Source organism: Bombina bombina, chromosome 1 (genome assembly GCF_027579735.1).
Source record: "Bombina bombina isolate aBomBom1 chromosome 1, aBomBom1.pri, whole genome shotgun sequence".
In the NCBI taxonomy this organism is placed as follows: domain Eukaryota; kingdom Metazoa; phylum Chordata; class Amphibia; order Anura; family Bombinatoridae; genus Bombina; species Bombina bombina.
In genome coordinates this window covers 199,292,718-199,310,399 of record NC_069499.1, presented here as the reverse complement: position 1 = coordinate 199,310,399, position 17,682 = coordinate 199,292,718, and the positions used below count along the sequence as shown (strand labels likewise).

The 17,682-nt window shown below is 38.6% G+C and overlaps 1 protein-coding gene across 2 annotated transcripts in view; it reads right to left on the bottom strand.

Annotated features, from left to right (window-relative positions):
* Nucleotides 1-17,682, bottom strand: part of MAPKBP1 (mitogen-activated protein kinase binding protein 1) — a 569,961-nt gene that overhangs the window by 98,471 nt on the left and 453,808 nt on the right. For both annotated transcript variants that reach the window (XM_053697823.1, XM_053697824.1), the window contains exons 18-21: nt 9,720-9,831; nt 9,530-9,593; nt 2,571-2,693; nt 1,824-1,918 (exon numbers count right to left, since the gene is read on the bottom strand). In XM_053697823.1, coding sequence (XP_053553798.1) covers nt 1,824-1,918; nt 2,571-2,693; nt 9,530-9,593; nt 9,720-9,831 — 394 coding nt within the window. The remainder of the gene's footprint in view (nt 1-1,823; nt 1,919-2,570; nt 2,694-9,529; nt 9,594-9,719; nt 9,832-17,682) is intronic.

Below are 17,682 nucleotides of genomic sequence, written 5' to 3'. Positions count from 1 at the left end.
TCATAACAGTAGCCATATCTTGTAATGTGATTTGTAATGGCCGCCCAGATGTACTCGGCACCACAATATCACGCACCCCCCGAGCGGGAGATGCAGGTACTGACACGTGAGGCGAGTTAGTCGGCATAACTCTCCCCTCGTTGTTTGGTGAAATGTGTTCAATTTGTACAGATTGACTTTTATTTAAAGTAGCATCAATACAGTTAGTACATAAATTTCTATTGGGCTCCACTTTGGCATTAGCACATATAGCACAGATGTCTTCCTCTGAATCAGACATGTTTAACACACTAGCAAATAAACTAGCAACTTGGAAATACTTTTCAAGTAATTTACTATAATATGAAAACGTACTGTGCCTATAAGAAGCACAGAAAGAGTTATGACAGTTGAAAGTTAATAAACTGAAAGGTTATAGCATCAAATCTTTGTAAAAAACACAATTTTAGCAAAGGCTTGTTCCCATTAGCGAAGGATAACTAACCCTGATAGCAGAAAAAAAAGTTACAGAAATAAACGTTTTTTATCACAGTCAACTACAATCTCACAGCTCTGCTGTGAATGATTACCTCCCTCAAAACAAGTTTTGAAGACCCCTGAGTTCTGTAGAGATGAACCGGATCATGCAGGAAATACAATGAGCTTCTGACTGAATTTTTTGACCTCCCCCTCACACACAACAGTGAGAGAGATCAGTAAACTGTCATAAATTAAATAAAACTGCCAAGTGGAAAAAATAATGCCCAAAACATTTTATTCACCCAGTACCTCAGAAAATGAAACGATTTTACATGCCAGCAAAAAACGTTTAACATAAATTAAGTGTTATTAAAGAGCCTGTTGCCAGTCCCTGCAAATTAGGCTAAAGTCTTATGCACACAGTATAATTCCAGTGAAGTGCCATTCCCCAGAATACTGAAGTGTAAAATATACATACATGACAGCCTGATACCAGTTGCTGCTACTGCATTTAAGGCTGAGTTTACATTATATCGGTATGGCAGAATTTTCTCATCAATTCCATTGTCAGAAAATAATAAGCTGCTACATACCTCTTTGCAGATTAATCTGCCCGCTGTCCCCTGATCTGAAGTTTACCTCTCCTCAGATGGCCGAGAAACAGCAATATGATCTTAACTACGCCGGCTAAAATCATAGTAAAAACTCAGGTAGATTCTTCTTCAAATTCTACCAGAGAAGGAATAACACACTCCGGTGCTATTATAAAATAACAAACTTTTGATTGAAGGTATAAAACTAAATATAATCACCATAGTCCTCTCACACATCCTATCTAGTCGTTGGGTGCAAGAGAATGACTGGTAATGGCAGTTAGGGGAGGAGCTATATAGCAGCTCTGCTGGGTGAATCCTCTTGCACTTCCTGTTGGGGAGGAGTTAATATCCCATAAGTAATGGATGATCCGTGGACTGGATACACTTAACAAGAGAAATGTTCAATAGCCAAACTCCACCCACTATTCATCTTATTTGGGGGAGCTAATCTGAGCTTTAGTCAGCAGACTACCAACTATTCATGGTCATAAAGGTCTATTTATTTGCAGTCATCAGTTAAAGCATTTCAAGTTCTGAGTATTGCTCAATTTTCAGAGCTAAATTACATGAAAGGGGAATAAAATAATTAGATTACACATAACTAAACATTTTATATAAAAATCTAAAGGCGTTTACTGTCTGCCTTTTCAGAAGCTAAATATTCATTAACAAGCCAGCTAATTCCCCCCGGTCTCAAGCATACTATCAAATAGCTCTAATGTCAATGTTTTAGCCATTAAAGGGACACTGAACAGGCCAGTTACTTGCCTGTCATTTCCTCGTCACTTCCATCATCAATGCCTTCTTTGTCACTGTCAGATGACAGAACTGGCGCTGGTGTCATCACAGCAATGGTTTCTCGTCTGCAACCAGAAAACATTCTTAAAGTATAAAGCTAGGACAAGAAACACTTGGCCACAATTAAAGCATATGAAATAGCGGAGGCCGACAAATACTTCAAAAATAGAAATATAATCCCACATAGGCCCAAAAGGCACTTCTAAGCATGGGCGTCCGGAGGAGGTGGCAATGGATCCAACAAGAATTCCGCCCCGTACAGCTAAACATAAGTACCCACTTGAGGCACTCTTTTGTGCTGCACATGTGTACAACAAACATCTCTTTTCTGCTGCACAGTGTCACTAATATCCTGTTCTAAGCATGGGCATCCTCAGAAATGTTTCACAAGGGTGTAAAAAATTAAAATGCGAAGAAGTATGAAAGGTTTAAATGATTTTTCAGCGTTGCACAAATACATATAACATCGGCCATTATCCTTCTTTTCCACTGTGACTGCACTAAAGGAGAATCGTAATGATAGGTTGTAGTTTATCATCTACATGAATAGAACAAACTCCTCACAGAACATTTTTACAAGCAACGTTTTATCTGTGTAGAACTCTGCTACAAACATACAAGTCATCTCTGCTCCGTTATAAACATTCATACTCCTATACATCACACGACTACGTTTTTAAGTATTCAAGCCTAATACAGCTGACAACTACAGATTACCTTGTATTCGCTGCTTTAGGAGCTGCGGAACTCTCAGGCTGCTTCGCTTGTTGCTTCATCTCAGCCATTCTTTGGCGCATGCTAATGGTCATCTCAGAGCTTAGGCGCCAGATGAAGATGCAGCTACAATAAATCGCAATTAAAAGAGTCAGAGATAAGAATAAGCATTACATTTATTTTATATTTTATTTTTGTAATAAAATGTAAATTCACTTATTAACCAGAATGTAGAGTGTACAATTCAAAGGGACATTAAAGTAAAAATTAATCTTTCATGAGTTAGATATAATCTTAAACAACTTTCCAATTTACTTTTATCATCAAATTCTCTTGGTATTCTTTGTTGAAGGCTAAACCTAGGTAGGCTAATAGGCTAATTTCTATGCATTGTATTAGCTTTTCATTGCTAGACAGTGCTAGTTCATGTGTGCCATATAGATAACATTATGCTCACTCCTGCAAAGTTATGTATGAGTCAGCACTAATTGGCTAAATTGTAAGTCTGTAAAAAGCCCTGAGATAAGGAGGCAGTCTGCAGAGACTTACATAAAAGGTAATCACATAGGTAAAAAGTATATTAATATACCAGTGGTGGTTATGCAAAACTGGTTAATAAAGGGATTATTTATCTTTTTAAACAATAAAAATGTTCAAGTAGACTGACCCTTTAACAAAATAAAAATAAAACTAACTTATTCTTGGCATTCTTTGTTTAAAAGCAGGTAGGTAGGCTCATGAGTGTGCATGTCTGGACCACTATATGGCAGCGGTTTTTGAAGAATGCTTTTAACAAAGTGGAAACACTGCTGCCATCTAGTGCCCAAAAAACATTCTGCAAAACTGCTGCCATACAGTTCTCCAAATGTGTACACTACCTACCTAGGTATTTCTTTCATGTAATTGGAAAGAGTCCATGAGCTAGTGACGTATGGGATATACAATCCTACCAGGAGGGGCAAAGTTTCCCAAACCTCAAAATGCCTATAAATACACCCCTCACCACACCCACAATTCAGTTTTACAAACTTTGCCTCCTATGGAGGTGGTGAAGTAAGTTTGTGCTTAGATTCTACTTTGATATGCGCTTCTCAGCATTTTGAAGCCCGATTCCTCTCAGAGTACAGTGAATGTCAGAGGGATGTGAAGGGAGTATCACCTATTGAATGCAATGGTTTTCCTCACAGGAGATCTATCTCATAGGTTCTCTGTTATCGGTCGTAGAGATTCATCTCCTATCTCCCTTATTCAGATCGACGATATACTCTCATATTCCATTACCTCTACTGATAACCGTTTCAGTACTGGTTTGGTTATCTGCTATATATAGTTTGGCACTTTATGCATTAATATAAAGGTCTAAATATATATATATTGTACTTATATTTGCCATGAGTCAGGTTTATGTATATTTCCTTTTGCAGACTATCAGTTTCATATTTGGGAAAATATTTTTCTTACCTGGGGTATAGTCGTTTTTTCAATTGACTGTTTTTTCATTAAACATTCGCATGCAAAATTAGGCTTGCGTGGGGGGTGCAACATGCCAAAGTTTATTGCGTCATTCTTGGCGCGAAATTTTTTTTGGCTCAAAAGGTACGTCTGATGACGCAAATTTGTCATTTCCGGCGTCTTAGTTGACGCCGAGTTTCTTGCACAGGTTGCGTCTTCAATGACGCAAGTGTGTCATTTCCGGATGTTGTTAGTGACAAAAAAAAATTTCAGTTTACGTTGTGCGTCATACTTGGCGTCAAATAATTTCATTATTTTAAACCCCATTCCTATATGCTTCTTGCCTTCTCTTCTATATCAGAGGGCTATGCGGTTTGCATTTTTTTCCCATTGCTGGAACTGCCATATAAGGAAATTGATAATTTTGCTTTATATGTTGTTTTTTTCTCTTACATTTGCAAGATGTCTCAATCTGATCCTGGTTTAGAAACCACTGTTGGAACCCTAGTGCCGGATAGCAGTTCTACCAAAGCTAAGTGCATTTGTTGTAAATTTGTGGAGATTATGGGGCCTATCTATAAAGCTCCGAATGGAGCTTGAGGCCCCGTGTTTCTGGCGAGCCTGCAGGAACATTGTCTAGCATTGTTCGTTTGCTTCAACATGCTAATCATTTTATCTGTGATGCCTTTTTTTATATCATCAAAAATCTTGTTAAATCTATGTCTGTAGCTATTTTATCTAGAAGAGCTTTGTGGCTCAAATATTGGAATGCTAACATGGTATCCAAGTCTAGATTACCATCTGTTTCTTTCCAAGGTAATAAGTTATTTTGTACTCAGTTGGATTCGATTATTTCAAACTGTCACTGGAGGGAAGGGAGTTTTTTTGCCTCAGGATAAAAGACCTAAGGGTAAATCTAAAGCTAATCGTTTTCGTTCCTTTTGACAAAATAAGGAACAGAAAGCTAATCCTTCCCTGGTTCCAATTGGAAACCTTCTTCAAGTTGGAGTAAATCCAAGCCGTTAAACCAAAGCCAGTCCCCAAGTCCACATGAAGGTGCAGCCCTCATTCCAGCTCAGATGGTAGGGGGCAGATTAAGATTCTTCCAAGACATTTGGGCAGATTGTGTCCAAAGTCAATGGATTCAGAGTATTGTCTCTCAAGGGTACCGAATAGGATTCAGAGTAAGACCTCCTAAAGATTGTTTCTCTCACGCATCGCAGCAAATCCAGTGAAGGCTCAGGCTTTTCTGAAGTGTGTTTCAGACCTGGAGCTTTCAGGGGTAATCATACCAGTTCCGTTTCAGGAACAGGGTCTGGGGTTTAATTCAAATCTATTCATTGTCCCAAAGAAAGAAAATTCATTCAGGACAGTTCTGGATCTGAAAATTTTGAATCTTTTTGTAAGAGTGCCAACTTTCAAAATGGTGACTATAAGGACTATTCTGCCTTTTGTTCAGCAAGGGCATTATAGGTCCACAATAGACTTACAGGATGCATATCTTCATATTCCGATTCATCCAGATCACTATCAGTTTCTAAGATTCTCTTTTCTAGACAAGCATTACCAATTTGTCGCTCTTCCATTTGGCCTAGCGACAGCTCCAAGAATCTTTTCAAAGGTTCTCGGTGCCCTACTCTCTAATCAGAGAACTGGGTATTGCAGCATTTCCTTATTTGGACGATATCTTGGTACTAGCTCAGTCTTGACATTCTGCAGAATCTCACACGAAACAACTAGTGTTGTTTCTTCAAAGACATGGTTGGAGGATCAATTTACCAAAAAGTTCTTTGATTCCTCAGACAAGGGTCACCTTTTTAGGTTTCCAGATAGATTCAGCTGTCTGGGGATCTCTGACAGCACAAGGGGTTTGGAAATCTCAATCAATATTTTAGAACTCTGTGCTATTTTCAGGGCTCTTCTGGTTTGGCCTCTGTTGAAGAGAGAACCGTTCATTTGTTTTCAGACAAACAATATCACAACCCCCATAGCCCCCAAGCTATGAAAGAAGTATCTTGAATACTTGCATGGGCGGAATCCAGCTCCTGTCTAATTTCTGCGGTTCATATCCCAGGTATAGACAATTGGGAAGCGGATTATCTCAGCCATTAGAATGTTCTTCTCATAAATTCTCCTGACATTCTTTTAGAATTCCTAGAATTTTACAGTTTCTTCAGGATGGTTTGGATAAAGGTTTGTCTGCAAGTTCATTGAAGGGACAAATCTCTGCTCTTTCTGTTTTATTTCACAGAAAGATTGCTAAACTTCCTGATATTCAATGTTTTGTACAGGCTTTGGTCCATATTAAGCCTGTCATTAAATCAATCTCTCCTCCTTGGAGTCTTAATTTGGTTTTGAAGGCTTTACAGGCTCCTCCGTTTGAGCCTATGCATTCTTTGGACATTAAACTACTTTCTTGGAAAGTGTTGTTTCTTTTGGCCATCTCTTCTGCTAGAAGAGTTTCTGAGTTATCTGCTCTTTCTTGTGAATCTCCTTTTCTGATTTTTCATCAGGATAAGGCAGTGTTGCGGACTTCATTTAAATTTCTACCTAAGGTTGTGAATTCTAACAACATTAATAGAGAAATTGTTGTCCCTTCTTTGTGTCCTAATCCGAAGAATTCTTTGGAGAGATCCTTGCATTCTTTGGATGTGGTAAGAGCTTTGAAATTTTATGTTCAAGCTACTAAAGATTTCAGGAAGACTTCTAGTCTGTTATCTTTTCTGGTTCTAGGAAAGGTCAGAAGGCTTCTGCCATTTCCTTGGCATTGTGGTTAAAGTTTTTGATTCATCAAGCTTATTTGAAGTCTGGTCAGGACCCGCCTCAAAGAATTACAGCTCATTCTACTAGATCAGTCTCTACTTTGTGGGCTTTTAAGAATGAAGCTTCAGTTGATCAGATTTGTAAAGCAGCAACTTGGTCTTCTTTGCATACATTTACTAAATTCTACCGTTTTGATGTATTTGCTTTCTCGGAGGCAGTTTTTGGTAGTAAAGTTCTTCAGGGAGCCATTTCAGTTTGATTCCTCTGCTTATATTTGAGTTTTTTTTTCTTTTCATTATGAGAATAAAAACGTATTTTGGGTTGTGGATTTATTCTTTTCAGCGAAAAATGGATGTTATTATTTTATCCCTCTCTAGTGACTCTTCTGTGGAGTTCCACATTTTGGGCATTATTATCCCATATGTCACTAGCTCATGGACTCTTGCCAATTATTACATGAAAGAAAACATAATTTATGTAAGAACTTACCTGATAAATTCATTTCTTTCATATTGGCAAGAGTCCATGAGACCCACCGTTTTTATGGTGGTTATGATTTTGTGTATAAAGCACAATTAATTCCAAATTCCTGTATTGATGCTTTTTACTCCTTTCTTTATCACCCCACTACTTGGCTATTCATTAAACTGAACTGTGGGTGTGGTGATGGGTGTATTTATAGGCATTTTGAGGTTTGGGAAACTTTGCCCCTCCTGGTTGGATTGTATATCCCATACGTCTCATGGACTCTTGCCAATATGAAAGAAATGAATTTTTCAGGTAAGTTCTTACATAAATTATGTTTTTTCTTCAACAAAGCAAACTGGTAACACTTTTTTTAAATTGTATGCTTTATCTGAATAATGAAAGAAATATTTGAATTTTGTGTCCCTTTAAAACACAATTCAAGAGTTAATTATTTTAAAAAATTCTATCTTCAAATCCAAAGACATCTTTGCTATTAGGAGTTCATGAATATTATATATATTGATATATATTTGAATGGAAAAAAAAGCTTTTAAACCTGCAAAACTAAACTAATACTGCTTCAACTTAGTTATTTGGAGAATCCGGTTTTATAGACCATAAGATATCAGGAAATAGCTACAAACTATAAAAAGGGACGTCATATATATGAAAAAGCCTCAGTTAACATGTAAATGTAGCATGCAAAGGTTAAAAGGGACTTTTTTTCTTTCATGATTCAGATAGAGAATACAATATTTAAATATTTTCCAATTTACTTCTATTAAATTTAAATTTGTTCTCTTGTTATTCTTTATTGAAGAGATACATAGGTAGCGTGCACATGTCTGTAGCAGTACATGACAGAAAATAGTGCTGCCATCTAGTGCTCTTGCTAATGTATAACATTGTTGTCATATAGTGTTGCAGATATGTGCATACTCCTGAACGTATCTTTCTGCTTTTTAATAAAGGATAACAAGAAAACAAAGAAAATTGATTTTAAGAAATTTGATAAAAGTAGTACATTTGAAAGTTGTTTAAAACTATGTTCTATCATGAATAGCACAGAACTATGTATTAAAGCAATAAATAAAGGTTTAAACATTCTCTTTTAGATAAAACAAAAATAAATACTTTGAGTGTTTTGTCGCTTTATGGTTCGGGGGGGGGGGAAAGGTGTACGACAGGTTTCAATGTTTGTTTTTTTTAACTACATCAACGATGAATCAATATAACAGAAGACTGGAAAACAAACTAACAAACATTTTTAAATTAAAAGGGGCAGTCTACTCTAGAATTTGTATTATTTAAAAAAAATAGACAATATTACCCATTCCTCAGTTTTGCATAACCAACACGGTTATAATAATACACACTTTACCTCTGTAATTACCTTGTATCTAAGCCTCTGCAGACTGCCCCCTTATTTCCTGTTCTTTTGACAGACTTGCATTTTAGCCAAATCAGTGCTGACTCAACTCCAAGGGAGTGAGCACAATGTTATCTATATGAAACAAGCACTGTCTAGCTGTGAAAAACTGTCATAATGCACTGAAATAAGAGGCGGCATTCAAGGGCTAAGAAATTAGCATATAAGCCTACCAACAAAGAATACCAAGAGAGCAAATTTGATGATAAAAGTAAAGTGGAAAGTTGTTTAAAACTCTGCGCCCTGAGTCATGAAAGCTACTCAGCACATGGATCGCAGCCTCTGGAGAAGCAGAAACAATGTTCTTTATTGTGGTAAAAGCAAAAAGGAGGACAAAAAATAAATAAAAATCATGCAAGCAGAAAGACATACTACACATTCATAAGCTTTGCACAACCAACATTGTTATATTAATATACTTCATAACCTCTGCCTGTTTCCAAGCACGTGCAGGCCGCCTCTTATCTCAGTGCATTTTATTAGCTTTTCATAGCCAGACAATGCTAGTTCATGTGTGCTACATATATAACATTGTGCAGAGGCTTAGATATAAGGTAATCACAGAGGTAAAATGTATATTAATATAACAGTGTTGGTTATGCAAACCTGGGGAATAAAAGGATTATCTATCTTTTTAAAGAATAATAATTTTCAAGTAGACTGTCCCTTTAACGAAAATATAGAGAAATCTATAACTACACTATAATATCAGGCTTCCTAACTACATACAGCATAAAATGTCACGGTGTTTGCATTTATTTCTTGCATCTTTTACTGGAATAAAGTAAAACAATATATGTATTTATATGACTTGCTTATATTCGGATGTATTAAAAAAGGGTTTCCTTACCTGTCACCAGATACAGAAATAAGATGTTTGCAGTCATTGGTAAATTTCATTCCTGTTACAATTTCTGTTGTGAAATTAAAATATGGAAACAGAAATATTTTGTAAGTTTTTCTGACAATTAAAGCATAGAAAATGCAGTTGTGGAGTGTGAAAAAGAAGATCTGCGACCAATTTAACTAAAGGTTCATACCTGAATGTCCAAACATGGTGGCAACACATTCCCCAGAATAGAAATCAAAGACAGAAAGGTTCTTATCTGAACAAGTTGTGGCTATATAAAGTCCAGAAGGGTCAGTCTGTACCTATAAAAAGGGAACATCATTTAATTAAACTTTATTAACAATATTGAGCATTTTAGTGAAAAACTATTTCTCCACTTGTAAGTGTTCAACAAAAGAACCAAGGATGAAATGTATTCTGGGAAATTCCAGAGATATAAGGAATAAGGATTATTTGCACGGAACCCAAATTTTTTCTTGTGTGATTCAGATAGAGCATGCAATTTTAAGCAACTTTCTAATTTACTCCTATTAGCAAATGTTCTTCATTCTCTTGGTATGTTTATTTGAAAAACAAGAATGTACGTTCAGATGCAGGCCCATTTTTGATGAACAACCTGGGTTGTCCTTGCTGATTGGACAGCACCAATAAACAAGTGCTGTCCATTGGTCTGAACCAAAAATTTGCTGGCTCCTTAGCTTAGATGCCTTTTTTTCAATTAAAGATAGCAAGAGAACGAAGAAAAAATGATAATAGGTGAAAATTAGAAAGTTGCTTAAAATTGCATGCTCTATCTAATTTATCAATTTGCAAGAGTACTAGATGGCATCACTATCCTGCCATGTAGTGCTCCAGACATCCAACCTATGTATCTCATCAACGCATAACACGGGAACGAAGCAAATTTGATAACAGAAGTAAATTGGAAACTTTAAAAATTGTGTGCCCTGTAATTCTCAAAAGAGACAATTTTGGGGTTTTATATCCTTTTAAATAAATAGTAGTTGCTACCGTCTTATGCAAACTGATATAGTTGTTATATGCCAACATTATGAAAACTTCATTCTTATATACATTGTTTAATGTGATTCTCAAATTCAGAGCACTCCAAAGTTTAAAAAGTCCCATGGGAATCACATGCAATGACTATCTTGATTACATTAACAGGAAAGAAATCTAAAAATCACAAGTGTGAAGAGAAAAAAAAAAAAAGTTACAAAATAAGCATTCTGTAACACCAACACATTTGTTTTTAAATACATAACAGACACATAGCAAATGCAATCAGGTGTATTTTTTGTACAGTTTTAACGTAAAGGGACAGTATACACTCATTTTCATATAACTGCATGTAATATACACTACTATAAACAATAAGATGCACAGATACCGATATAAAAATCCAGTATAAAACTGTTTAAAAAAAAGAAGCTCTCAGTTCAGCTCTGTTGAAAAGGTAGCTGGAAAGCCCACTGCAAGTGGGAAATAAGATACTCCCCCCTCCCCCTTCTTTTGTATATGAAAAGACCCTTTACACAAACAGGAGCAAGCTGGAGAAGGTAGCTGACGGTATTCACATAAAACTTTGGGGCTTGGTTAGGAGTCTGAAAATCAGAGCAATGTTATTTAAAAATAAGTAAAACTATACATAATATGTAAAAAAAACAAAACAACTTTATTGGCTATATAAATAGATCATCTACAAAACATTTATGCAAAGAAAAAAATCAGTGTATAATGTCCCTTTAAGTGCCGGTGAGATCACATGAAAAGTAACTAAGTTTGCCAGCTTTTCTTATATTTTTTCTTTCAACTGACCCTTTGGATGCATAATGGACACCTGATAACCCTACACATAATCACTAAAGTAATACGGTTTTGTTTAAGATTGAACTATACACACAATTTAACCAGTCACACCCAAAATGGTTAGTAAGCTCTATCTGTAAAGGGTTTACAAGCCTGCAATATGGTGGCATTAACTCATACTTCAGAATCAAGGACATAGTAACGGTCTGTTCCCAGAATTTTAAAGTCATGGTAATAAAAACAGACTGAGAAAGAGAAAGGGATTATTTGGGAGGTAACCAGGGAATCTGTCAGCCAAGAAAAGCAGATCTGAAAGCCAGGTCCTACTTAGCCAGGCTGTAGCTAGAATATTGATATTCTGTCTTATTATTCATTAGTCAGAATCACTCACATAACCAGAGCTATTGGAGAAAAGGCATATAGATATGGAACAACAAACCGGTACAAACAAATCTATAAATGACATAAAAGGCAAGATAAATACGGTGAATGCCAAAGACTTATGATCATTTTTTTTTTATTATTTGCTTCAAGTGGCAAGGAGCCATTTGCCCACCAGTACATAAGACTTCACCAGATTGTGTCCATTTTAACTGTAAGGCTACTGTATACATTTGTGAAATTAAGCATATCCTAAATATTTAAAAAAAATGCAAGATTGAACTAGACATATGGTAAATATGTACTACTTACTGTAGGACCCACTTATCTCTTCCCCTAACAAGTGTCCTCTAACAGCACTCTAAAGAAGTCTAAAACCAGCAAGTGTACGTTTGTTTATTTTCCTTCCATAAGGCAGGGAGAGTCCACGACTTCATTCCTTACTGTTGGGAGATACAACACCTGGCCACCAGGAGGAGGCAAAGACACTCCAAGCCAAAGGCTTAAATATCCCTCCCACTTCCCCTATCCCCCAGTCATTCTTTGCCTTTCGTCACTATAGGAGGTGGCAGAGAAGTGGCAGAAGATTTTGAATAGTCATGTAATGGGTATGTTCCCTTCAAGAAAGGACTGGAGTTTAAGTAATCATGTTAACCTCTCAGTGAGAGTATTGATGAAATTTAGAGTCTGGAGATGCAGGGAAAGTTTTTCTGCGAACCCATCCAGACTGTCGCTAACAAATCCTGAGCAATCAGTGTTGACGAGTTTCACTGCTTGCTGTTACACACTCAAGTCCATGTCAGAAGCGTTGCTGTAATACCGTCAACACTTGAGAGGCTGTGCCTGTTCCAAAGCATGGATCCTAGAGGGTAAGACCGTTTTATGTATACAATTTTGCTATAAAGGGTCACAGTGTGGCTCCTTTATGCCTCAATAGGATCAAGGGTTAATATCTCCTTCAGGGAGATTATTTGAACAGATAGGGGTTATTTTTAACTGCTTTAATGTGAGAGTTTTTTAAGCTCAAAGACTGTGCTTTTGGCTTGGAACAAACAGGTTTCACTTTAGTTTGTTTTTTTTCATAGCAGGATAAGTCCTGTCCTACGCTCCACGTGCGGTCTTTTCATTTCCTACGATCCTGCTGCGGACATCACTCCTAAGGAGAGCAATCTCATGGTTAGCTCTCTGGGTCTAAGAGGTGGTGAGTGCCCCAGCCATTGGGATTATAAAGGTGCAGTTTTTTTTAATAAAAGCTTTTGTTTTTTGTCTGTCCTTCTGTGAATATATCTGTGAATATACTGATTAATAATTCCTGTTTATATTGTGAGGAGGCCGTGGTTTTCCCGTCTGCTTAATTTTGTTCCATTTGCCTAAGCACTGTTCTAAAGTCTAAGAAGGGAGACAAGCCTGCTAATACTCATAGCGCTATTAGACCCTCTGAGCCATCTACCTCTCAGGAATCTGGGTCCCGAGAGAATACTACCCTTTCTACACTTCCCGCTCCACATGCAGTTCCTCCAGACTCAACTAATCTTCCATCTAGAGGGGGGGTTTTTTCTGGCGGACTTTACAACGCATTTACAATCAGTGGTATCTGCGGCCCTGAGTGTCTTACCTCGCTCTAGCAAACACAAGATAGTTCTTACTTCGAGTCAGCTAAATATTTAGCTACTATGTCCCAGCTATCAGAGAATGAGTTAACCTCTGTAGCTTCAGAGGGTGAACCTTCTGAATCTGAGACTTCCGTTTCTAAACCTCCTTTAGCTGAGGAACCCTCCTTTAGCTTTTTGAGCATCTGCGTTTTTTATTAAAGAAGGTTCTGTCTACGCTGGAGGTTCCAGAGGCTACACTCCCTGAGGAGCCTAAGATTCCTAAATTAGACAGGGTTTATGAAGACAGGAAGGTCCCTCTGACTTTTCCTGTGCCAGTTAACATGGCAAACATTAGTAACGAATAGGAAAGAATAGAAACTTATTTTTCCCCATCGTCTACGTTTAAAAAATTATTCCCAGTCCCTAACTCTCAATTAGATTTGTGGGGCTCCATCCTTTAGGTGGATTGCGCTATTTCTATGCTGGCTAAGCGTACTACTATCCCTCTGTAGGATAGTAGTTATTTTAGAGAGCCTATGGATAAGAAAATGGAAACTTTTCTGAGGAAGATGTTTCAACATACAGGGTTTTTATTTCAACCAGCGGCAACTGTAGCAGCTACCTACCTACTGGTGCGACACTCTGAGCTCATTGAGGTGGAGACTCCCCTCGAGGATATTCGGGAAAGAATTAAGGCTCTGAGAATTGCCAACTCCTTCATCTGTGACGTGAATATGCAGGTTATTCGCATAAATGCGAAGGCTTCTGGCTTTGCGGTCCTAGCCCGCCGTGCTCTCTGGTTGAAGTCTTGGTCTGTGGATATGACTTCTAAATCCAGCCTCCTTTCTCTTCCTTTCAAGGGGAAGATTTTATTTGGTCCAGGGCTGGACTCCATTATTTCTACGGTTACCGGAGGGAAAGGTGCCTTCCTACCGCAGGATATGAAAAATAGGCCTAAGGGATGGCAATTGTCTTATTTTCGTTCTGACAAATCACAACGACAGCAATCCTCATCCAAGTCAGAGCAGCCCAAGAGTACTTGGAAGCCGACTCAGTACTGGAATAAGTCCAAACAGACTAAGAAGCCCGCCGAGAACAAAACAGCATGAAGGGGCGGACCCCGATCCGAGATTGGATCAAGTAGGGGGCAGACTGTCTCTTTTTTAAGACACTTGGTTCCAGGATGTACAAGATCCTTGGGTCCTGGAGGTTGTATCTCAAGGATACAGGATAGGATTCAAGCCTTATCCACCCAGAGGCAGATTCCTACTCTCTAGTCTGTCTACAAGACCAGAAAAGAGGGCTGCCTTCTTAGGTTGCGTACGGGATCTCTCCTCTCTAGGAGTAATTATCCCGGTACCTACAGCAGAAAGGTTTGGGGTTTTATTCAAACCTTTTCATGGTTCAAAAGAGGAGGGAACTTTTCGTTCAATTCTGGACCTAAAGTGCCTAAACTAGTTTGAGTATTCCCTCTTAAAATGGAGATAATAAGGTCAATCCTTCCTCTGGTTCAGGAAGGACAGTTTATGACCACAATAGACCTGAAGGATGCATACCTTCACGTCCCGATACACAGGGAACATTATCGGTTCCTGAGATTTGCCTTTCTGGACCAGCATTTCCAGTTTATAGCTCTTCCGTTTGGCCTAGCTATTGCTCCAAGGATATATTCAAAGGTTCTGGGGGCTTTTCTAGCCGTTGCCAGAACACAAGGTATTGCAGTAGCGCCTTACCTGGATGATATCTTTGTACAGGCACCATCTTTTCATCTAGCGGAAGAACATTCGGAGTCCCTTCTCAATCTTCTTCGATCACATGGAGTAAGAACTCTTTTCCAAGTTTATCTTCCATCCAAGTACAACAGTGAATTTCCTGGGGACCATAATAAACTCCATATCCATGAAAATATTCCTCACAGATCAGAGACGTTGCAAGCAAACTTCTGCATGTCTTGCCCTCCAGGCCTCCTTGAGGCCCTCAGTGGCTCAGTGTATGGAGGTGATCGGACTCATGGTGTCCTGTATTTTGCCAGATTCCATCTCAGACCCTTACAACTATGCATGCTGAGACAATGAAATGGCGACCATTCAGATCTGTCTCAACAGATCATGCTGGACAACCTGTTGAGAGACTCGCTCTCTTGGTGGCTCTGTCTAGATCATCTGTCCCAAGCACTTGCTTTTTGAGACCGTCCTGGGAGATTGTGACTACGGACTGGGGAGCAGTTTGGGGTGCCCTTATGGGTTCGTCCCAGTTTATCAGATTCCAATCAAATAATATAACCTTGGTTGCCTACATCAACCATCAGGGGGGAACGAGAAGTTCCTTGGTGATGAGAAAGGTATCTCAGATACTAGAGTGGGCGAAGACTCACAGATGTACGCTGTCAGCGATACACATTCCGGGTGTGGACAACTGGGAAGCGGACTTCCTTTAGCAGGCAATCCTTTCACCCAGGGAATAGTCTCTCTACCCCGAGGTGTTTGCAGAGATATGCGGCAAGTGGGGGATGCCGGAGATAAACCTCATGGCATCCCGCCTCAATGCTAAGTTACCCAGTTACGGGTCGAGGTCGAGGGATCCTCAGGCGGAATTGATAGATGCCCTATCAGTACCATGGAGGTTCAGACTCATCTTTTTCCTCCATTACTGCTTCTCCCTCGTGTGATGTCTTGCATCAAGCAGGAGCGAGCATCAGTGATTCTGATTGCTCCATCGTGGCCGCGAAGGACGTGGTTTGTGGATCTGGTGGGGATGTCCTCATCTCCTCAGTGGAGGTTACCTTGTCGCAGAGATCTGCTGATACAGGGATCCTTCGGTCATCAAAGTCTAGATTCTCTGAGGCTGACTGCATGGAGATTGAATGCTTAGTCTTAGCCAAGAGAGAGTTCTCTGAGAAAGTTATCTATACTCTGGTTTACTCGTCCTATCTACCATAAAGTGTGGAGGACTTATTTGTACTGGTGTGAAGAGCATGGCTTTTCCTGGGATAAGGTTAAGGTTGCCAGAATTTTATCTTTTCTCCAGGATGAACTAGAGAAGGGTCTATCTGCTAGTTCCCTGAAGAGACAGATATCGGCCCTGTCGGTGGTACTGCACAAGAGATTGGTTGAGCTTCCGGATGTGCAGTCCTTTAAGGCTCTGACTAGGATCAGACCTGTGTTTAGATCTGGGGCTCCACCTTGGAGCCTAAATCTTGTTAGTGTTTTGCAGCAGGCTTCGTTTGAGTTTGAGATTTGTTTTCCATGCTGTTAAGGCGGTTTTATCTACTAAATTAGAGTTCCTCCCTAAGGTGGTGTTGGACCGTAACATTAATCAAGAAATTGTTGTTCCTTCCTTGTGTCCTAATCCTTCAGCTAAGAAACGCTTGCTTCACAATCTGGATGTGGTTCGTGCCTTGAAGTTCTATCTTCAGGCTACTAAGGAATTCAGACAGAAAATCTTCCTTTTGGGCTTTTAAGAACAAAGCATCTATGGATGAGATTTGTAAGGAGGCTACCTGATCCTCCTTACACACTTTTTCTGATGTGTTTTTTTGATGCGTTTGCTTCGGTTGAAGCAGCTTTCGGGAGAAAAATTTTGCAGGCTGTGGTGCCCTCAGAATAGGGTCCGGCTCTTTTTTTGTTCCCTCCCATTATTCATTCAGTGTCCTCTGGAGCTTGGGTATAGTTTTCCCAACAGTAAGGAATGAATATGTGGACTCTCCCTGCCTTATGGAAGGAAAACAATTTATGCTTACCAGATAAATTCCTTTCCTTCCTGGCAGGGAGAGTCCATGACCTCGACTATAATTTATTTTTTGATGGGCGGCTGCCTTTTTATATTATTTCTTCTGGCACCTTTATACCCTGATGTTTCTCCTACTTTTCCTTGTTTAACTGCTTACAGAGATAAATTCCAGGAAGGAATGGAATTTATCTGGTAAGCATAAATTATGTTTTTTTGTTTAATATTGAGTGTCATAGATTAAAGGGACAGTCAAGTAAAAAAAAAACTTTCATGATTCAAATAGGGCATGTAATTGTTAACAACTTTCCAATTTACTTTTATCACCAATTTTGCTTTGTTCTTTTTGTATTCTTAGTTGAAAGCTAAACCTAGGAGGTTCATATGCTAATTTCTTAGACCTTGAAGGCCGCCTCTAAGCTGAATGCATTTTGACCATTAGAGGGCGTTAGTTCATGTGTGTCATATAGATAACATTGAGCTCATGCACGTGAATTTACCGAGGCGTGAGCACTGATTGGCTAAAATGCAAGTCTGTCAAAAGAAATGAAATAAGGGGGCAGTCTACAGATGCTTAGATATAAGGTAATTATAGAGGTAAAACGTTTATTATTATAACTGTTAGTTATGCAAAACTGGGGAATG